This window comes from Lutjanus erythropterus, chromosome 3, assembly GCF_056507025.1.
Source record: "Lutjanus erythropterus isolate fLutEry1 chromosome 3, fLutEry1.hap2, whole genome shotgun sequence".
Classification (NCBI taxonomy): domain Eukaryota; kingdom Metazoa; phylum Chordata; class Actinopteri; order Lutjaniformes; family Lutjanidae; genus Lutjanus; species Lutjanus erythropterus.
The window spans coordinates 23833640-23857264 of NC_139319.1; the positions used below are offsets into that span (position 1 = coordinate 23833640).

The following is a 23625-nucleotide window of genomic DNA, read 5'->3' on the forward strand; positions in this document are numbered from 1 at the left end:
GATGGCTTGTTCTGTTTCTTTGCCCCAGCTTGAGGTCAATATATACTGCAGTCCACCTCCTGTGTCAGACCAGACCCACACGATGAGATAACCCTCTGATTGGCCGGGGAATCAAATGTCAACATTTCCGCTTCCACTTGTCATGAACGCTCCCATAAACACCCACGCAGCCCTGGCACCGAGTCCAGAAACTCAGTCACCCGCACACAAACTTACACGGCCACGAAACATTCCTGGCATCCAGTTGTACATGCAGTGTATATGCTGTACATAAACTTATATGTATGATGTATGTATGTAATTCTTCACTCCACATCAAAGCCAGCCAAAGCAAACAGTTGCGTAAGGAAAGTGTAACTGTGCACTTCAGGGGATTCCCCTTCTGTACAGTTCACATGCACACACACAAACAAACACACTCATAAATATTTTACCTTTAATTTTAAACATTTTAAACAGATAGGACCCACAAATAAACATCAAATTGAATTACTGAATTGACTTCTTAAAATACTTTCTCTCTGGCTTTTTGGGTAAACTGAACAGTATTTTTCTCATATTTTCTCCAGCAAAAATGCCATCATTTCCCTGTCAATCTTTCTCTGAGGTTAAACCGAATCATTTTTACACTCGTCTAGTTTGCCAGTCCTGTACATCCCCTTCTGGTTCCTCTCAATCCTCACCCCTCATCAGCAGAGTATAAATAATACAACAAAACCCCTGAAAGTCCAAACATAGTGGTGTTGCTGTACTGTAAAACATCATGCAGGAATTTAGTGGAATAAACTCAAGTGGTTCCCAAAGTGGGGGGCGTAGAGCCACTGACACGGGGGAGTCATGCATGAGCAAGGAAGAAATAAAGATAGTGGGTAAGTGAAGTTAAATGTAGGGGAATATATTTATGTAGGGGAAATAAGAAAGAAAGAGTTTGCTGATGCTATCATCAGCAAACTTTATTGACTGTATTATTATTATTAACCACCACCATAATAGCTATGATCATGACAAAATAAATAAATAAATCTAAATACAAATTGCATCCTGCTTCTTTTTAACTTGCTAACTTTACAGAAAATATAAACACAGACTTGTTTCATCTCATTTCAAAGAAAATCCAACCCAATGGCAGACATTAAGAACAATATAGAAATGGCTGATCTTTCGCAGATGGTCTTGTCTGTTTATGGAGATCATAGAGAGACATCAGTAATAGAAAGAGACTGTTTCAAAATTTCAAACTCTGTGCAACAACTTTAAGTTTTACTTTTTCAAGACTATTAAACTTAAAATGTCTTTCATTTTCAGAACACATAACTACATACTGTAAACTTAAATTTAACTTTAAATGATGAGTTGACTGAATGTACTGTGCAGAGTTCAGTCAACATAATAAATTAAGTTTCTAAAGAAACATAATCAGCATATTAGCAGATTTCCCAGCATGCAATGTGTGAGAGTCAAAGCGCTATAGAGACCCTTCTTTTTTATAGTTTGATGAAAACATACATGATGAAAACTCGTGACAAGTGTTAAATTCTTACTTATCATTGTACCCATTATCACAAATAGGAGTTATTAATACTCCTGACCACCAGAGGGCAGTGACAACTAGCATCTACCTGTAAGATACGCTTTTATTATGTGTGGTTTAGACGGTAGGCTTTAGTAGAAGAAGGCCCACAGGAAGCTGGATATGTTAACCAAGCGTGGCTACAGAATTTAATAAATAAATCAGGGAATATGCTGTTTTTATCTGTATATATCAGGTAAGACAAAAACAATGAGTAACAAACCCATTTAAATTTCACTTCAATTGTAATTGCAATACTATGCAACACATTCCCAACACTGGTCTCTAATGCACTTTAAGTGTCATGGTGGTTTGCTCTTACAATAATGAAAACACTGTGAACCATTATGAAGATGAGTACTGAATTCAGTCTCTGCACCCTTACATTTACATTTAATTAATTATAATAAACGTTGAATGTTATAAATGTCAGTGTGAGTTTTTATGACGAGTATTTATTTGGTTTGAATCATTTCAAAATGACCCCAACTAGTGTTCTCAAATTCAATCTTATCTTAAACTTGTAAGGCAGACCAGACACAAACTTTTTCAAGTTAAAATAAATGGTTTATTTTTACAGTGTGATCTCCATAAAATACCCTTTAAGTGTGATTGGATTTTAATCAGGGAGACCCGCTACAGGGTTGCCTTCTGCCACTGCTGTTATGCTACTACACTCCTTTGCCCCAGATGTGATCTCCCACCCCCACAAACCTCAAACTATAGCCTGAGCAAACCACAAGCTACTAATCGAGTGACACGGAACAGCAGTGAGCCTCATTATGCGACAGAGCTTAATTAGAGTGTTGCAGCGTCCCACCAGAACCGCAGTCAGTCACTATTTACGGAACCATCTCTCTCCAGCTCCTGGCCAGTTCCAGGCACGGCCACGGCTTACCAACGCCAACCAGTGGCCCAATACACGGCCTCGCTCAATGTATTTCAGCATATATGCTGCTAAACATAGGCAACCCCCAAGTGTTGAATGCACTGTGTTATGCATGCGGGTTTGGATGCTGCTTTCTGTTTGTGCGATACAGTTTAAGTGTGGTTTCAGCTGAGGTTTATGATAAAGAAAGTAGTATTTGGAGACCCAAACCATATTGCAAGTTAAATACCATCTAGATAACCCAACATTTCTGCACAAAAATCACTTCTTCACGTATATGTATCACAGAGGGCCCCCAAACAGCTTCATCTATCACGAAGAGAGAGCTTCAGGGCTGCTGCAGGGTGACCTTGGTGTCCTTCGTGTTTCGTAGTCTAACGTTATTCCTGGTGTGTCAGGGATTTGTCTTGGAACGTACGCCATGTAATTTCAATGTCTGGTCCAGAGTCCATTTTTGTGGATGCATTCAGTGCGTGGGGGACACAGTTGGAGAAAACAATGCCACAGCATCCCTGAATAGACAGGAAATATAACGTCTAAAGCGTTTGGATCGGTTTCTTTTTTGTTATTGCATTTTGACATTTAAACTTTTCCTGTCTATGGAGCAGAAACTGGAAAGCTTACAAGCATAGGTGCACACGTACCATGATAGACACTATCCTCATTTCAGTCATAAACATCCTATCTTGTTTATTAAATGATCTTTTACCCTCACAGATCAAATATAATACTGTGTTACTGTGGCCTAATGTGGACTATGGCCAGAAAGCGAGAACACATTACACCTGTTTTAAAGTTGCTTCAGAGATTCTTCTCTCTAAGTTTCCATATTGATTTTAAAATACTTTTACTCTTTTTAAAGCACTTCCCTTGAGGCGGCCCTCTGGCACGAGTCGTTTTGTTGTTCCAAAGTGCAAGACAGAACCATTTGGTGAGGCAGCTTTTTTGTTTTTATTCCCTAATCCGTTTAGACAGCCTGGCTGAGGATCTGAGGGAGGCTGAAACTGTTTTTAAATGTCTTTAAACAAGACACAGTATGGTACAGTTTGTAATAATTATAGTTTCAAAACATCAAATCAAATCAAATCAAATCAAAGCAAATCTGTTTGCTGTCATTTTTACCATACATATCTGCAAGGCATAACGAAATAAATGTTTCTCAATGTGCAAGGCGACATACTTAGACTAAAACACAGACATTTAAAAGAAAACAAAACATCAACAAACAACAACAACAATTGAGATAAAAAAAAAAATGTAAAGTGCAATGTTAAAATGTAATATACATTTTAAGAGTCAGTTATTGCTACAGCTGATCAGAGAGAGATGGAGCAGCCTGATAGCCTGTGGAAGGAAACTGTTTAACAGTCTCGTGGTTCTTGCTCTGACGATTTGAAAACCTCCTGCCTGTTGGCAGAGGATCAAACACCGTGAAGAGGGTGTGAGGGATCTTTCACAATGTTCAGCACCTTATGCATGCAGAGGTCCGGGATGGAGGGTAGAGGGATGCCTATGATCTTCCCCTGCAGGGTTTTAGTGTCACTGATGTTGCAGCTGGAGTACCATGGTGAGCTGCAGTATATCAGCACACTCTCAGCAGTGGCTCTGTAGAATGTAGTGAGACTGTTAGTGGGGACAGTTGCTTGTTTTAGTTTCCTGAGAAAGTGCCGTCTCTGCTGGGCCCATTTGACGATCTTTGTAGTGTTCATTGACTAGGTGAGACTCTCCGAGATCTGCTGATGTCGAGGGGTGTGTGCTCAGACTGCGACCTCCTGAAATCAACAATCATCTCTCTGGTTTTGTCAACATTGAGCACCGGATTGTTTTCCTTTCACCAGCCCACAAGATGTTAAACCTGCCCTGAGTCCCACTTCTGTGGTCTCGTCTGCAAATTTGGTGATCTGCTTTCCTCTGAATCTGCCTGCAGAGTCATGTGTTAGCAGAGTGAATAATGTTGGTTTGAGCACAGCCTTGGGGGGGCTCCGGTGCTCAGCGTGATAATGACTGAGGATCTGTTGCCAGCACAAACTATCTGTGGTCTTTTGGTGAGGAAATCCAGGATCTAGCGGCAGGTGGTGGTATTGAGGCAGAGCAGAGAAGGTTTCTCCACCGGTGATAGTTTTAAATGCTGAACCAAAGTCAGTGTACAACATTCTGGCTCAGGTGTTTTTGTTTTCCTGGTGAGTTAGCGCTGTGTGCAGCATGGGGAATATTGTATACTCCATAAAATGGTTGGAGCGATAAGCAAATTGGAGTAGGTCCAGTGATGTCAGGAGGCAAGCTGTGATGTAGGCTTTGATGAACCCTTCAAAACACCTCAAAACTAAATTATCAGAAGAATGTAAAGAAATAACAGTTCTGTCATTATGTTAAAGATCCAAACTCCAGCCAAACTTCAGTCAGTTAATAAGCTGTGGAAGCTGCTAAAACTTGCAGAGGAGGACTTGCTCAGGAGAAAATGATATGATATAATCTTGGAATGACAACCAGATATGCAGATAGCCAAGACCACACACAGGAAACCTATAACCAGATGGTGTATGGATGGTGAGAGCGGCACAGTATCAGCTCATCAATCACACGTGTATGGTGAGAGCCGAGGTAGGTGATCAACTGATCTTTACATTTTGGAAATTTAACATCAAAGACTTTTAGGATTTTGAGTCTAATAGGCTACTAGTAAAACTTTTTGGACCAAAATGCTGATCTGTCATAAACGTAAATAATTGAAATGCTCCTCTTCAAATAATTTAATTATGAAGTCAGCTGATGAGAAAGTAGTTTTTTTTTTACAAGCTCCTGTTTGCAAAATTTACCATTTTGAGCAACAAAACTTTTGTTGTGTTGTTTACATTCAGTACCTCCAATATGGCCAACTGGATTGATGCCACGAAAACACAGTATTGTCAAAGAACTTTTTTAAGATTGCTGAGGCTCAAAAGAATAATTAATGTATTTCTTTCATAGTTATCACATACTTCTTCCCCTCCTTCCCTCCCATCCTTTAAAACAGAGTCCAGACTGAGAAATTTGACAGTAAAACAACTGTTTATAAAATGAACTTGAGATGATATGTGGCCCTGACCTCAGACCTAATTGACCGTGACTCTAACACATCTGTTCTCAGGCCTTTGAAACAAACTATTGGTCATTACCCCACATTAACACACCTCCAAGATACATAAAGAATAGATGAGTGTTTACAGCAGGTTCTTCAGCTCCGCTTATGTTTTTACACAACAGAGTTTAAATGGTGTGTAACTGGAGCTGTTCTAAATGTAATGTCAAAGGATCTTTGTTGTACACTTCCTTCCTTTGTCTCTGCCAACTTTGCTCCACTTGCATGATACACATGAAGCGTATCATTGAAACAAACAACATTTAAATGACCAGTTACAGCCATGCATTTAGACTGTTCTTTTTAAGCCATTACCTCAGTGTGCGTGTGGATGCTCATAACTCAGAGAGAACATTTCGTGTTGTAGGTACATGTCTGTGTAGTCTGTGTAGTGAGCAAGGTGTCGTTCGGGACATGGGGAAAAGACAATGTAACAAACAACTTAATGACTGAAAAAGTTAGATATTAGATTTTGTATTAAGGAATGTAAATAAAAGCAAATGGTGTACATATAAAGAGCCTAGACCTGCTCTATATGACAAGTGCCCTAAGATATTTTTTGTTATGATTTGGATCCACATACATAAAATAAAATTCATTTGACTTTAAGACAAGTTGAGGGAAACTTACAGCAAACTTACAGAGCAAAAACTTTACTAGGTTGAGCATTTAGAGTTGTTGTTTTTGTTGTTGTTGTTGTCTTTTTTTTGGAACTTCTTATTTTTTAACAGTTACAGTTAAATAGTACAGAAGGATGTAACAGCTAAAATATCACTGGGCTCATTTGTGTAATACTGTGAGACGTGCTGCATACAAAACAATTCTAAGAATGTACATATGATTGACTTATGATTATTTGTCTATTTTTTACATTTCAGATTTTAAGGAGAGCACATGGGGTCATATTCCCCTTGTAAACCTGAGGGATCCTTCCTCCCTCTCCATCCCCTAGTAGCATGAGAGTGCAGGGGCAGAGGAGTTGTTTAGTTGATGTTAGTCTAGTCTGCCTAATTCATTGATCACTGATCATCATCTATGGCTCTGACCATGACTCTGGAAACATCAGTAGCATATCGGTGCTGTGTATTGATAAATTCATGGCACTGTCTATGGTGCTGAAGACAGATTGGTAATTGCAACTTTGTCTCTGAGCCTCGTCTGTCTGTCAGTTTATATTATTCTCTACAAGAGTTTTTCATGAGTCAGTTGACTAGTTGCAAGTGAACCAAACAAATCGGGTCCAAGCCCACCACCACCCCACCCACCCACTGAGAAATACCCAAATCTTTCCCCCAAGATTAGGTTAAACATTTGTTTCTGTCCAGTGAGCACAGGTTAAACTTTCCTGCAGAACCAGAAAACATTTACTTTAGTCATAACTCGTGCATAAAATGGAGCTATAAAACAGCTATTTAAGGGCATGCAGGATTTTCCTACAAAAAAGAGACACTAATCTCTTTCAGTCATCACATATGACCCATTAGAAGTTTGTGGTTGTATCAGTACCTGCAGAGACCCTGCCGTCTGCTTGTATTTCCTTATTTTCTCATTATTTTGCAGTGTTTGAGGTGCTTTACCAAGATAAAGCATTATTTGATGACCCAGTTCATCAACTACTTTTCTGGTGAACCTGCCTATTCTACCTTTAATACTATACAATGAACTACATAATGTACTATACAGTATTTACATTTAATGTCAGATCCACGAGGATGATCTTATGGTAGGATAAACAGACAGTAGACCACGAAATTTAAAAAAACCTTAAAGTGTTTTGACAACTTGGGAATAACACCGGTTACAGACTTGACTAGAGCCATGACCTACAGTATACTGTACTTATTGCTTACTTATTAGAGACCGACTGTGTCTTACTTAGAGACTGGTTTTGGATGAAGATTTATGAGGTTTCCTTGAGACGGCAGCTAAGAGCCAAGTTGCTGCTCAGTTTAGACCAACAGGACCGTGAGATCTCCAAGATTTGCTGGTGTTGTGGAGAACAGAGACTTTTGTGTTTAGTTTCAGCAGTGAAGTCGAGTTGCTTCACATGTGACATGAGAGAAAGCACCGAGGCTGATTTTCTCACCGGGGGTGAGAAAGTATTCAGTATCACTTAAATAAAAGTAATAATACTAGTGTGTAAATATGCCTGAGACTATACTAAATATTATCAGCAAAATGTACTTTCAGTATCAAAAGTAAAAGTTCTCATCCTGCAGTAAAATGGTCCCTGTAAATGTAAATGCAAACATTATATATTATGGTTTTTGATCAATATTACTGGTGCATTACTTCATATAGTGTTGAATAGTTAAATCCACAGCAATGCATCATATTCTATAAGATAAACAGCCCTGTTGCCCTTTGTGACAATCTATTTTCCAGCTAATCCAGTGAGGTTTTTCAAATAGTTTATTTGTCTTAAGGCAGAAATACTCAACGTGCTTTGCTCAGGGGCCAAATTTGCAAAATAAGAAGAGACCAAGAGCCAGTTAATAAACAAACATTAATAATAACTTTATTTCCCAAATAAAACTAATAAACATTAAAGGGCCTATAACTCATCTTTCTTTGAAATTCTTTGTTCAAATGAAGAGCTTATTATTTTTGTTATTTATTAACTAAATTAACTCGGTGTAGGGATTGACAGATAAATCTGGTATTTTATAAATCTGTGGCCTGTGGGCCACAAGTTGAGTATCTCTGGCTTAAGAAGTAACAGGCCCATAAAGTAACACTTAATCCTTCAGTTTATCAGAAAATTTCCAAATCTGCAACTTTGGAGATACATGGTTTTCACTGGACAGGGAGGGTATAGAAAACTGTTACTGAAAAACTAACCACAGTAGTAACTAAAGCTGTGCACTGTACTTCAATTAATGTACTTAGATAGTTAGTGTACTTAGTTACTTTCCACTGCTGTTTCTCACCATCAGCCTTACCAGCACTCAAAAATTCACACCTTCAGTAGATGCGGTCAGAGAATACAAGTGGCTGAGCATCTGACCTTCTCCAGGATTTCTGCTGTAGTATTATGGTACTATCATAGCTAAAATACAACCCATCATGAGAGAGGAGACAATTTAAACACTATACTGTCAAATCAGTGTGTGATATATTGTGAAAGGTTTGGACAATCATCTCCACAACCACGATGGTGGCCTGTATCATGTAAAAGCACGGCTGCTGTCATTCTGTTGTGTACCAGTGTCAGTTAAAATAAAGCATCAGAAAATAAAAAAAAAGTTTTCACTTTGACAGCCATTCCTTGCCGTGTGTAAACAGGAGCAGCACAGTAAAGGTTCAGGATTTAAAGTGAATGTTTTCGCTAAAAGCCAAATGTTGTGGTGATGCCTTTACTGCTGCAGCTGATCATCAGTGTCATCCCACCTAGATCAAGAGTGAAACAGGTTGTTTTTAATCTGCAAGGTTACAGCTGGAAAATGATAAGAAACTAAATCTAGAGAGAAAGTCAGAGAGATTCAAGATTCCTTAATTGTTACATCTAATCATACAAATATACTGGAGTAAAACTGGGGTTTGGCCCCTTGACATTGCATCAGGAACATTAACAAAGCAATATTAAAGTCAGTAAAATGCTGCTAAATACAATACAACAATAATAAAAAACAGAAATAATGTGCAGTGTATTTAAGGAGAAAATAAACACTGCTTCATAGCAAACATAATCCAAAACAGGCTTTAATCTCCACTAACTGCACCGCATGTTACTGAAGTTAAAGGTCCAGTGTGTAAAATTCATGGGGATTTATTAGCAGAATATGGCAGCTATGGAACATAATATTCATAAGTATGTTTTCATTAGTGTATAATCATCTGAAAATAAGAATGACTGCGTTTTTGTTACCTTAGAGTCATTTATATCTACAGAGAGCCACCATGTATCAAAATGTTTGTGCAATACCCCAGACCAGACAAACCAAACACCGGCTCTTGTGAGTTTTGGGACCTCTGTAGGTTCTCCTACAAGCTTGGAAGGGGAGAGTGAGACGAGGTGTTTGCAATTTGCAAGCTCTCAAAGCTAAATGCCACTAAATTCCGCACACTAGTCCTTTAAGACAGAACAGTGTGAATGCAAATGCAGTCATTTAGCATTTAACATTACTTTGATTTTTTCATCACTTCTCATAAATATAGGCAGGCCCAAGTCTTTTATCTCTGTGTGCTCACTCAGATATAGAAATATGATCACAATTTGCTTGTTTTCTATCATAAACTTTAATCATTAATTGTTCACTAAATAAATTAGTATGTTAGAAATAGCATCAAATGAAAATTGATGTTGTAGGGCTCTGAAAGCTATGCAAATATAACTGAATGTAATTAAACATGATTCCACACTCTTTGATGTGTGCAAAAATCTTTTTAATAAGCAAGTTTTGGGTCAGAAGCCTTCTTCAAGGCATGAACTGAAGGTCTCTGAGTGAAAGCTTGCCAATTAAAAAGGTTTTTGCAAAGATTTGAGTGGGATTTTTTTTAAATTCAGGTTGACAGTCTAAAACTCCAGCTCTTCAGCTAAATCCCAGGTAATCTCAGGTAATTCAGTATTTTCCATTACTGGTGACTGTCTTTTTTCAACAGTACGTTTATTGAGTTTTCCATTTATTTTCCCCAAATAAACAAGATTCAATTCAATTACAAATCAAACATCTGTTCCCACCCACCACCACCCCTCAAATGTCCAAATGGACAAAATTAATGTATAAAAAAAAACAATTAAAACTAGTTAAGTAGTGACAGTATTCATAGCAGTATCCACTAGTATAACAGGTGAGAAAAACAAACAAGCAGACAGAAAAAAACAAACAAAAAAACAATATGTGCATGTCTTGTAAGCACAAGAGATTCTGACATGAAAATATAGGGTATACACTATACTTTTACATAATACTGCACTATATGTAATCTTTATGATAGATTACCCAGACATCCTGGGCCAGAGGACTGCAGAGCAGCCTTAGGTTTGATCATGTACATCAAAGTCACGAGAAGTTCTGTTTTGTAAAAAGGTTACAAAGGTTCCCCATTATTCCTCAAAAAGTAATGACTTTTTTCTAAGATTATACATAATCTTCTCTGAGAGTATGATGACAGCTCTTTAAGCCACAGAGATACACTGAGGGGCTCCTCACTTTTCCAGCGGATGGCAATACATTAGGGCCATTAGTCTGACAAAGGGGATATTGCCTCTCATATTGACTGGCAAAACAGATATGTCCCCCAGTAATGTCAGTCTTGGGTTAGTTGGGATCTGCACCCACACAATACGCTTCGTAATATCCAAAATAGATCTCCAGTACTGTTTCAGATATCTATATGTCCAGAACATGTGTAAAAGAGTCCCTATTTCAGTCTTACATCTAGGACAGTACTCTGAATAGCTACTACTTATTTTGTGGAGCCAATATGGCGTCAAATAGACCCTATGTATTAAGTTAAACTGTAAGATTTGGTGTCAGGAGAATGATTGAAAGCTATCACCAATCAGCTTCCACTTCCTCAAATGTATGGCCAATGTCCACTTCCCATTTAACCTTTGCATTGAGAACTCTACTTTCTGTGAGACTCATGAGTTTGTTATAGGCATAGGATAAAAATCCTTGAGAATTATGTTTTTCTTGCATCATAATATCTATGTCCTCTAGTGGGGTGAGTTTCCCAGCCTGTTGTACGCTGATATAATCTCTAACCTGTAGATACTTAAAAAAAATGTGCTGCTGGAAGCCCAAAGGAGGATCTCAGTTGTTGAAAGGTTTTCAAATTGTTGTGTTCATATAAATGTCCAAATGTATGTACACCTCTGTCATACCAATCTCATGTGATACCATCTCTCAGGAAAAACAGGATTAAAATGGAATGAGGTAGATCTGTATACTTTCCGGACGCTGAGATACTAAGTCATTTTTTGAGAAAGTTTCTCATTTATTTATGAAAATTTGAGAAATAATATGTAAATAAACAAAACAATTGTAATTAATGATCATACATTTTCTAGTATGAGCTTCCAGTATTGTGTAAAATCAGTTGTTCTCTCACAGTTTACCTTTTGATGTGTTTGTCTCACCACCATCTCATAGATCCCCCCCGTCAGTGCTTTATGTAACACTGTCTCGGCTGCAGCAGCCGTAAACAAACTCAGATGTCAGGCGACACACGCTGTATATTTCCATCTGGTCTCTGAGAAACGTCCACCTGCCAGGCTTTCCCAATTCCGCCGGATGCATCCGCCTGGCAGTACAACACCACTAATTATACTGATCCCAGTCTGGGCCTTGACATTCCCTTCTAGCTTGAGAGAATATTTTTGGGACGAGCCCAAACTTTTTCACTCTTCATGTCTACGGCCCATCTGTTGTTCTTTTATAGAGTTTTTATAGCCTTTATTGCTAAACACTCTCTTTTATCCATATTCAGAGCCTGATATGTCTTTGGGTCACATCCCTTGAATTTCATTTTTTAATTTAATTCCCTTCTGACTGTGTGTGATTGCAGCCTCTGACTTTCTTCTTTGGAGGTTTTCATGTTAGTTTATCCTGTGCAGACGATGTTTTTCACTTTCCTCTCCAGGATGAATCATAAGAGAAATGAGTACCATATCTTCCCCGTCTGCTCTCTGTCACTCTCTTTGAGGTCGGTGTGTTGTGGTTCTGACAATAACTTTAGTGGACAGACTGACAAACTCTGCCAGATCTCTGTGACTTGTGGTCAGTGACCTGTGGTCTGCTAACCCGACCGCAGACGGGCTCACACTCACACAAACAGACAAAACATAACACACACATGTAAATAAGTGGGGACGCATGATAGACACACGCACACATGAAAAATGTTCACTTTGCATACTTTCCTCTTTGTGATGGAAAGAAGAGACAGTCTGACACACAGCCAAAGAATTCAACGCAGACACTCCTTTTCCATCTTATTTTATACATATGATTTCATTTACATTCCTTCTATGAGTCCTACAGCTCTGTTTTGGCTTCTGCTCCTGCCTGCTTCACCTCCTGAAAAAGAATAAATAAACGTGTAATAAATGAAAATTCAGCACAGAGGGAATATATGACACGTCTATCTACAACACTTTTACCTCAACATTATTTATTTAATGCTTTACAGACACATAATAATGTTCTTCAGAGGAAAGCTCAAAGAAATACCTCAATTTAGGAACTAACTTCATCTATGTCAGTAACACTGGTGCATCATGGCACGTTATTTAATCTGTTTTTGATTTGCATATGTAGTTTTATTTGTCAAAAATTGTAGAATATTCAGGAGAGAGGCAAGGAAAAACACAAGGGTTTAAGGACAGAGGGTGTTGTATAATGTACAGATTGTGTAGACCCTGAAGGAAAATTAGTGATTTTAGTTAAATGAATATAAATAAATGAATTTATAAACATTTGCCAGGTAAAGGTCTAGGCATTATAAAAATGAAAGGACACTCAGTCTTTTTCTAGAAATAACCCTGCAACAAATTATGTGACACCCATATCTATAATGCATTATAATGATTTATAAATTATTAAAAAAAACAATGCATTACTTAAAAATGCATTATACTGTGCTTATAGCAATATATGATCATAGTTATAATCAAGTCTCTTTATAACAATAATCATAATACATTCTAAAGCATTTTAATGTCGTGTAAGGTCTATCATCATAATACTTTATCATTGTTAATCACTCACTGACTTTTTTGGCAAAGATCACAGTGTATTATAATTCTCATCATAGCAAAATATAACCATTGTATAATGCATCATAGTCACTGTTATAATGCATTACAGTGTGATTATAAATTACTCCAAGTGGTCTTTGAGTACTTCAGGTAAAGCAAAGTAATGAAATTCCTGAGGTATAGTCAAATGTAAAACATTATAAGATGGTTATAAGTCACCATAAGTGGTCACTCTTTGCTTTAAGTAAAATAAAATTAAAAAAAATATATGGCAGAACAACATACACAGTGTTGTAAAAAAAAACAACTGAATGATGGACATATAGTTATAATACATTATAATCATTATACAGTGCATCATAAAATGGTTCTAGTGTATTAAACTATGAGAATTATCCTTGCAAAAAAAAAAAAATACCAGTGAGTGACCAGCAATTAAGTATTATGATACTTGACCTTATTAATTATTATAAAATGTTTTATAATGTGTTATGATTATTGTTATAAAGCATTATGAATATTTCTGAGTGCTGTTAACTAACTAACTAACTTGCAATTCTACATTAACATAAGCATGTAATATGATGCATTATGAATATGTTTCTAATGTATTTTTAAGTATCAAGTTAAGTGTTGTCGATAATCATGTAGAAAGTGTAAAGTGCAATAAACTGTGATTGAGCCTGAGAGAAATGTACAAAACCGCAGCTTCAAAGTTGAAATTATTTGTGTCATTAAACCTAAAAAGGGTATTTTAAAGAATATATATTAAATATGAAATCAGTGAAGTTTGTTTTTAAATTTAATCCTAAATGCAATTTATTGTTCACTTAGGTTAATTTAAGATGATGTGTCTTCAGTCTTTTTAGTGCCACACTTTGTTGATGTCCTGGCACACACTCTGGTCCGTCTGTTTTGTTGTGCGGCTTCAGACTCTGCGTCACACCCAGCTGGAGCTCCGTGTCGTGTAACACAGCAAATTAGTGAGGTTTCCTGTCTGTTGTGTGGCACCTATACTTTACTGTGATGGCAAGAAGTGCTTTTACTCATGTTGCACACACGGCTGGTGTGCTCCAAACCCACTGCCACTTTCCTTTATGCCACTTTTTTAAACATGACGGGCGAACAAGTGTTTCTGTTTTGTTTTTATTGCACAGTTTCTTGTTTAATTTCTCTCTTGGTTTCTAAATGTCTTATTTGTGCTGCTTATTTTAAATTTCTAAACTTGGCTGTTCTTGTTTTAAATAGTTTGTTAGTCTACATGTTACAAAACAAACAAACAAACAATTTCACACAAAAAAATAAAAATTAAATTAAATTTAAAAAAATCACAGGTCCCTTGACTGTCCCCAGATAATAAATGCAATTATTCTATCAGGTAAAATATTTATATTTAAAGCTCAATCAAGGATTAATCTGAACTCAAGTTCCCTAAAAAAACATACACTGCAGGAGCCAGTTTCTTGTGGGAAAAAATAGTAACTATAAATCATCACAAAGTAGAATAACATAATATGAAATGGGAAACATTTGTTGGTGAAAACTGAATCTACGTTATATTTTATTTCAGTTTCTAAATGTATTGGTACTGCACATTTTATTATCTGAAGAATCCTTTAAATGTTATTTGTTTGTGTTCTTTTTCTTTTATTTATGTTTCTTCTATTTTGTCTAATTCACTTTTTTTGGATTGCATTGTCATGAGTGTTATGTGTTTTATTTGCTTGTATTAATGAAATACCTTTTCTTTAAAAGTGAAAGAGAAAAGAAAATAGGAGCACAATGAGCAGCCTCCAAACTTTTATCCTCCAACATTTATAAATCTAATCATCGGATTTCTCACCTTCAGCTCCCCCTTTAAGAAGGACTGGCAGAAGTCTCGTACTCGTTCAGTAGAAATCTCTCCCTCAGGCAGGAGCCACTTCATGTCTGAGTCTCCATCATAGATACCAACTTGTGGGAGGTCTTTAGACTTGAGGCCAAAGTATCCAAGTGAGCGGGCGTTGGACTTCACCGCTCCGTTAACCAACACAAACAAGAACTGGAGCACAGTTTGACTTAATTTAGCTCATCATAGATCAGATCAAATAAACATAGAAATGTAAAATCACTTGGTTGTATTTGACTTGTGGCTGAACATTAATAAAACACATCACAACCCTGCATTTACTTTAGTTTGATACATATTTCCATGTGAACGTGCTCGACCTGTAAAACACATTTGAAACTATTGTTCTGTAAGTGAAGCGAGTTCACAAATGTTCCCACCTTTCCTGTGAACTCAGGGGCCACAGCTCCCAGTTGCTCCTTGAGTTCAGTATATTGTTTGGTCCCTCTGTTGGCGAAGAGCAGGAGGTGTGCCTTCACCTCTGAGTTGAACAGGCCCACTGCTGTCTGAGCAGAGAGAAAACACGAAGGTTAAGATGGGAGAAGCTACGTTCACACTGGTCACCTATGATCTCCTTTGTCAGAGGTCCGTCACCTGACAGGATCTTACAAACGATTTTCAAATATAAATCATATAATCATTGTGTTTTCTACAGCTGGTGCTGACATTTGGGAGCCTAATTACTGTTCTTGTATGAACTCTGCTCACCCAGCTATCTATGCTGGTTATAGTTTATATTCTTAGAACTGTCAGAATGTTGTCGACAAGGGAAGGTGGGAAAGATAAGAATAAAATAGAAGATAAGATAGACAGACCTTTATTATCCTGAAGGAATATAAATAAGGTGCAGATACAAAATACAACCAGTGACTAAAATTTAAACAGATTCAGAGTGAGGATCATTCCTGCTCACCCAGTTATTTATGTTGGCTTGAGGTTGTCCCAAAAAAATTAAGACTTTTTCACTATCACATTTTAAAATGATACAATCTCTATTAATTATAAATTCATCAGTATCAATCTTCTGAGCGCTCATTCAAGACAGTTCAGTTCAGTCTGTATTGTTCTGTCTGAAATTTGGCTTGCAGCAAAACCAGACAGACTTTTCATGTATCAGCACTGTGTGCAGGTTGTTAATTAAAGAAAGGAAAAAAAAATCTGATATTGTGTGCCTAGGATTTTTTTTTTCTTTGCTGACTCAGAAAGATGAATGGGGTATCTTTTTTTTTTTTTTATTATTCTAGTATTGTAAAGAACTTTATAAATCTGCTATTGTGACAATATGTTTATATTCTTAGAATAAACTGGAAACTTTGCATTGTTTTTGAGGGGTGGTGTGAAAGAAAACAAAACATAAGATAAGCTAGAACATTATTCATCCCAAGGGAAATTGCTGTGCAACAGTTGCAGTACAAAGCAGGAAAGAATGCAAATACAAACTAAAAATATCAATTAGGTGCAAATCAAAATGGTACAGTAAGGACCATCCTCATTAAGTTGCATATAGCTATATATGAGAAGTGATATATAGATATGTATGTATCTGAAGAACAGGTAAGTGTAAGTGAGGGGGTTAAAGGGGATGATGGAGTGATGGTTGAAGGGATGGTGGGAAATGTTGAATATAAAAAGTGTATTTTTTATTTGCTTTTTCTCATTTTCTCTTTGCATTTGTCTTCAATAAAGAAATATATATCTAAAGTAAAAGAAGTAAAGCTATAAGGGACACATGACAGGAGGAAAACTATAATTACGGCCTTGTGGCTGTATGCCTTCACCAACAAGTTACAGTTTACATCATGTCTGTCTAGACTCATATAATATATGCAGTGAAGACTTTGAAGGAGTTTGATAAAAGGTATTAAGTGTATTTTCTGGCAAGATGGAAGTTCTCACACATTGAAATGTACAAGTCAAGTGAATAATTCCCAGTGAGAAACATGCTGTTTTCATTTAGAGACTTTCCAGAGGAGCACAGAGGACTGAACATTATGATGTCACAGTGAAGTTGACCTTTGACCTTTTGACCTTTTTTTTTTATAAAATGTCATTGCTTCACTTTATCCTGTTAGATAGGGTCTATTTGTGTGAATTCTTGAATTATGGCCAAAAACCTGTTTTGTGATCATATGACCACCAAAGACTAGTCATTTCATCCTTGAGTCCAAGTGAACATTTGTGCCAAATTCCCTCCAAGGGTTCCTGTGATATTTTGATCACAAAAACTGGTTAGATGTACAGACATCTTGAAAACATAATGCCTCTGTCCTTGACTTTCACCTGTGCAGATAATAATTTGACAGAGATAGACAGGAAAACATGATACATGATAAGCTGGACGTACCACTTGGTTGTACTCTGTGATGTATCGGACCTCGTTGATGGTCATGAAGTTGACGAGACCGTCAGCCTCTAATTTCTTGGCTTCAGCAAGAACGAGGTTCTCCTGGTGGTTATCTGCCTGGATCATATAACACACATCATCATCATCATCATCAGCAGCAGCAGCAGCAGCAGCAGCAGCAGCAGCAGCAGTGTCATCATCATAAAACAGACAGAAACCATCCCTTTTATTATTGAAAAGATGCCCGAGGTAGTTAAAGTCATGCAAAGTCATGATGGTGTAGAATACCTTTCTGAACAGGGTGATGGTGTCAGAGGAGAGGCTGTAGTCAGCCCACACCTCCTTCTCAGTGCAGATGGCTACAGGGATTGAGTCAACTCGCTTTGCAGCTGCAACAAGCTCCTGATAACCGTGACTCTCCTCTCCCTGAGAGCCAGAAAAGTAACAGAGAGAGTTATACTTTGAACTACATCTCATCCTGTTATCAGGTACAGTCTTTTGGGCTCATCACAGTTTGTTTCTCTGTCATGAATACATGCTATGTAGTAATTTTGATACCATTGCTCGTCTTTTCCTGTAAAATATGTGAATTATCATACATATATTGTGATTCTTGTACAACCAGCAAATTAGGATTTTTAAAAGATTGAAAATATACCTTCATTCATGAGCAGGAAGTGACATAAAACATCCAAATGAAGGCAGACACTTTAAGACACCCTGAGGAGTTGAGTATGGCAATACGCATTAGCAGGGGTGGGAATTAACAAAGTACATTTACTGGAGGTACTACTAGTATTTCCATTTCATGCAGCCAAAAAAAAGGGAACCACTGCCTTAATCTCTGATGACATTTCATGGTCATTTTATGATTTATTGCAGTAAATAAATGACATATTTCTCCTTTAATGTTTTAGAATGTCTTTGCACGTACATTTCTTACTTGTAGACTTCTGTGTCCAATAAATATAATATTATTATTTACACATGGACATTGGATAAGTTGTATGTTACATCATGATCTATTATCTTACATTAAAATTACAGGACATTTATCATTTCCCTTTGAATGTTATTATCATTAATATATGTCAACCTTTGTACCTTAACGTTAACCTCTTTATAATTATATATCTTTATAGTTATATATATTTTAATGTTATTTTATATTTACAGTTTTGCACTCTAGATTACTTTTCCTAGTTGTACTACAACTACTTCAAAACAATTTCCCTCGGGGCAAATAAAGTTCTGTTTTTCTCATCTTTTTATTTTATCTTACCCACGGATGCAGCGTTTGGCATAAAAAGACACATTTCAGAGTTGGGACATATTTTTTTACTCTTTAAAATGACTTTTTTCCCTCCTCAAAGATCACCAGTAGGTGTACTTTATTGTTGTTAAGTTTGAAAAAGTGAAGAGGGCAGAGGGAGTCAGAGAGGAAGAAAGGAAGAGAAACAAAGAAATGTAGCAGGCAGAGCGAGCTGAGTCTGGCTCAAAGGAAGGTGAATCATGTCTATTTCTGAGATGCTGTTGCATGAGCTCTGGCAGTCCATTTTATCATTTTGCAGCCTGTAATATGTGTTCATTCCCAGTGAGTCACAGCACCAATATTTTGGTCTCTCTTTGCCTTCAGCATCACAGTCCAACTATGCATTATCCTCATGTGCTCTCTGCCTCTCTCCTCTACTCTCCTCCCATGAACCATCTCCCTGTTTGTGCTTGTTTACAAGAGGGTCAATGGAGCCAATCCCACAAGTCTTCAGATACGCATGTATTTCCTGTCAAGTGGCCCGCCATCTTCCCCCGCACACACAGTCGGGCCAAAGGGCTCGCCTCTGTGGGGCAGCCAGCCACCCTCACAGCACCAGCACTGCCAAAGGTGTGGCCACAGGAAATACATTCTTCTACGAAATCTATTCGTGACAGCTGCATCACTAAGACCAGGGTGCAAAACAGGACCTGTATTTTTGGAGCCCTCACAGTCTGACTCTCAGCTAATTTGTCTGATCATGTCTGGTCTGCCGCATGCATGTTAGCATAATAAACTTTGCCATAAAACAGCCCCGCGGGCTCGTTTAGAACATGTCTGAAAGTTCATTTGAGCCCATGGTTGAGATTTTTTTTTTTCTGTTCTCTGACCTCCAGGAATCCGATGACCACCACCTCAGCAGAGTCGATGAAGGCCTCGGTAGCTTTGGTGTCAGTCAGCCTGGGAAGGGCACTGCCTGAGGGAGAAAGACATGAGACACACAATTCAACATCTTTGGTGCCTTCCAGTCCCACTCCATTCAGGTCAGAGTCAGAGTGCTGCTATTGTGCATGTTGGCTCACTGGAAAGACTCTCCTGCACTAAATGGAACAAGACCTTAACTAGTATCATTGTAACACCTAACCCTATATTTCATATAGCTGCTGTGAAAAAGGGTCTGTGCTAAGAGTCTACAGCCATGATCACAGCTAGCTGCTGTGTGTACTTAGTTGTGTGTTAACATCCTCACAATGACAATGACAACATGCTGCATGTATAATGTTCTCCATGTTCACCATCTTTAGTGTGTTGGCATGCTAAAAATAACTAATTAGCGCTAAACAAAGAGTACAGCTGACGCTGAATGTCATTAGTTGTGCAGGTATTTAATCATAAACTGAAGTATTGGACAAATTGACATGATGACAGCAGGAAAGAAGGACCACGTTTCATCCTGAGGGGCATGAATGTCAGAACCGAATTTCATGGCAATCTGTCCATTGATTGTAAAGATCTGTTACTCAGAACCACAAATGTGAACCTGCACCGAAGGAAAAGTCAGTGGATTACCACATTAGGATTCATTGTCTGCCAGCCATTATCTAGATGTCTAGACAATAGTTTGTCTTTTTATCATTTTGTTGAAATGTGGAGAATTAAGTCAAACTTTCAGTTCCAAGGAAGAAGATTACCAAAACATGCATTATGAAAATATAAATCAAAACACTGAGAATAAAGTCAAAATGCATATCGACTTTATTCTTGACATTTTGACTTTTTTCTCAAAAGGCAAAACTAAAAAAAAGAATGTCTGTCCCCAATACTCTTCTTTAATGCTGATATATTTCACTAGATAAGTGAAAGATTTGATCTGTTGGTGGTATAAGGGGAAAAGTAAGGGGATAATCAGACAGTGGGATTTATCCTGTGGACACCATGAATGTCTGTATCATATTTCACTGAAAAACAAAAATGTCAAGTCCATGTTGGCACCAGAGGTAAAGGAGGTCACCAAAATCACTGGGATTTATCCTCTGGGGTCCAATAAAGTCTAAATGCACAAAATTGTACAACATTTCATGGCAAGTGAAAGTGGTGAAAGATTGGCTTTAGGCAGAGTTGCAACACTTTGATTAAAACATAAGACACAAATTAATCGATTTTCCACACTGAGAACAAAGGGACAAATTCTATAAAACCATGAAGACACAAAAAACTTAAATCAATTTACCTTTGTCTGTGGCGATGACCGAAGACACCAGGAGGGAGAAGAGCAGAGTGACCAGCATGTTTCGGTTGAATCGACCGACAGGGAGGCAGGTAAAGAAAACAAAGCAAGCAATGTCCAAGAGACTTTGTAGCTGTTTGACTCTGTATGAAGAGTCGTGTCACCTCTGCTGTGTCTCTGATGGTCGCCACATGGCAGCCGGCTGTGGCTGCTGTTACTTCTCTGGGATGTGATTGGAGGCTTCGTGGGAACTAGCCAGGTGTTCTTGATAAGTGGGGGTGCTGGGATGTTGGACTACGTGTCATTGTGCCACAGGGGACAGGTTTGAGTGTGTGTCTGTGCTATGGTATGGTGTCCAGTTGTGATATACATTTTTGAAGCATCACCTTTTTGTGCCTTTTAGTGTGTTTCGTTATTAACATCTTCTCAGCAACTTGGGTCTGGAAATGTCTTGTTCTGCAGCGTGCCACATGTATTTATTGTGTGTGAGAGGCTCTGCTGACACTGCAGCAAGGTTAATACTCGTGCTTTAACCCAGTGAGGCAGTGAGGACGCCTGTGTGACCAGTGAAGATTAACTGTCTGGGCTGCATTTTGATACATTCACCACAGGAGGGACACAACTTCCATCCAATACATTCATCATCATACAGACACCCAATGATGTAAAAAAAAAAAAATGTTGTACTATTTTTTTAATATGTTTTACCTTGCTTTTTCTTTTCTTTTCATTGTGTAAAGTATCTTTGAGCAATAGAGCAGTCAACTATGAAACTAATTGGCATCTGTTTTACTAATTGATTAATTATATTGAGTCATTTTTTAAGAAAAAAACGTTCAAATTTTCTGATTTCAGTGTCTGAAATGTGAATGTGTTAAACTTTTTTTTGGTCCTATGTGATAGTAAACAGCGTATCTTTGGGTTATGGACAGAGCAAGACATTGAGGACCTCACCTTGGGCTTTAGGAAATATTGATTGACATCTCTCACCATTTTCTGACATTTTATGGGCCAAACACACATCGATTAATCCGAAAGACCTACAGTGAAAATAAAACTGATGTATTATTATTATTATTATTAAGATTATTATTATTATTATTATTATTATTATTATTATTATTATTATTATTATTATTAATATTATTATTATTATTATTGTTATTATTATTATTATTATTAGTAGTAGTAGTAGTAGTAGAAGTAGTATTTCTTAGTTTTAAAATCACAGGTATGAATTCAGTGCGTGTAAACCAAATATCTGAAGAGGTCTCAATAAATGAGAGCAAGATTTGATCTGAATAACTTAAAGTGATTCATATTCATCATTTTAAAAAGTCACATGGCACCATAAAGTTATGTCAGGCCCAGAGATGAAGGTGTCTGGTTTACATTATAACATATAAACCATACTGTGGAGATGCTGTGGAAAAATATATAAAAATTAGGTGCATTTCTTCATCATTGTCAAGTAACCAGTCACCAGTTAATACAGTCAACCCACCATTTGTTCTTCTGCAAGTGAATACTTGGACAGGAAATTAATTTTGAAAAATCCATGAAAGAATGTCTTAACTTCTAAGAAATCTAAAGCTGCCCATAAAAAAATCCATATATATGTACAGACATTTTCTCAGATAACTTCTTAGAAATTCCACAAACTTACAGCATATCCCACAACAACCACAGAAATGTTGTCTTTTGTATGGATGATATAACAAAAACTGAAAGCTTCTGAAATGCAGATTTACTTATGACAGTAGGATACCATGGCAAATATTAAAATAACTCAAAAGGAATGATTTATATGAATTTTCTCAGTGATTCTGAACTTTCCCACTGAAAAAGAATCTCCTAAAAATGCAGACAAGTTACAGTTTGGTCGACCACAGAGCAGAAAAAAAAAGTCTGGATGCACAAAAACACAATGAACTTTTAAGGATGGATGGTAACAATAGTTATAAGGTCTGAACCCTGTAAACTTTGTCTTGTGGATCAATAAAATCAATATAGTTTCATATAATTCTAGGGCTTATTCTGATTGTGGGAAGAAAATGTTCCTGTTGAATCTTACTTAGTGTTTAACAGATTATAAAAAAAGTTGTTTCTAAAAGTTAAATGTCCTGTTGTGCTCAGCGCAGGGAGACTAATTAGAGCCAATTCCCATCGTGTAAAAAGACATGAGAACAATTTCTGTAGTTTAAATAATCAGATCTATCCTACATAATATAATGCACACCATAGAAGAATATACAGTAACAATGTGAAATAAACTACACAAAATTCTGAATAGTGCAGGGAACAAATGAGGACTGAATGAGGCTCTAACTGCCAGTGAACCACACCTAATCAAATTTTATTAGTTACTCTTTTTGTGTCACTTCAAGTAAACTAATGTATAATACTGAGTAGTTAGTGAGTACTGAGTCTTTACTTCACCATTACCAGTCCTTTAGTAACTTATTTACCTTTTCTGTGTCCCTTCAAGTGAAGTGGTACATAATACTAAGTAGTTACTGAGTACTGAACTAACTTAACTGATACATTTTACTTAAATAATTGGTTACTAAGTAATTACCATACAACAACAACTGACAAAGACACAAGAAAGAAGAGTTGGTATGATTTCTGT

General features: G+C 37.2%; 1 protein-coding gene across 1 annotated transcript; it reads right to left on the reverse strand.

Annotated features, from left to right (window-relative positions):
• Positions 1-12497: 12497 nt before the first annotated feature.
• erp27 (endoplasmic reticulum protein 27) lies at positions 12498-21163 on the reverse strand. The gene is made up of 7 exons (XM_084713172.1): positions 20997-21163; positions 19657-19742; positions 17803-17940; positions 17515-17631; positions 15551-15676; positions 15126-15323; positions 12498-12602 (listed from the first exon to the last, which is right to left on the reverse strand). The coding sequence occupies exons 1-7, from the start codon at positions 21052-21054 to the stop codon at positions 12561-12563; spliced, it is 765 nt and encodes a 254-aa protein (XP_084569298.1). The 5' UTR covers positions 21055-21163; the 3' UTR covers positions 12498-12560.
• Between the last annotated feature and the right edge of the window lie 2462 nt (positions 21164-23625).

Excerpts from the sequence above, each read along its gene's own strand:
- erp27 (XM_084713172.1), bottom strand. The coding sequence starts at position 21,054 with ATGCTGGTCACTCTGCTCTTCTCCCTCCTGGTGTCTTCGGTCATCGCC. Across the intron at positions 19,743-20,996 it reads GGTCATCGCCACAGACAAAG|GCAGTGCCCTTCCCAGGCTG; the intron begins GTAAATTGATTT and ends TTTCTCCCTCAG. Across the intron at positions 17,941-19,656 it reads TGGTCATCGGATTCCTGGAG|GGAGAGGAGAGTCACGGTTA; the intron begins GTCAGAGAACAG and ends TCTGGCTCTCAG.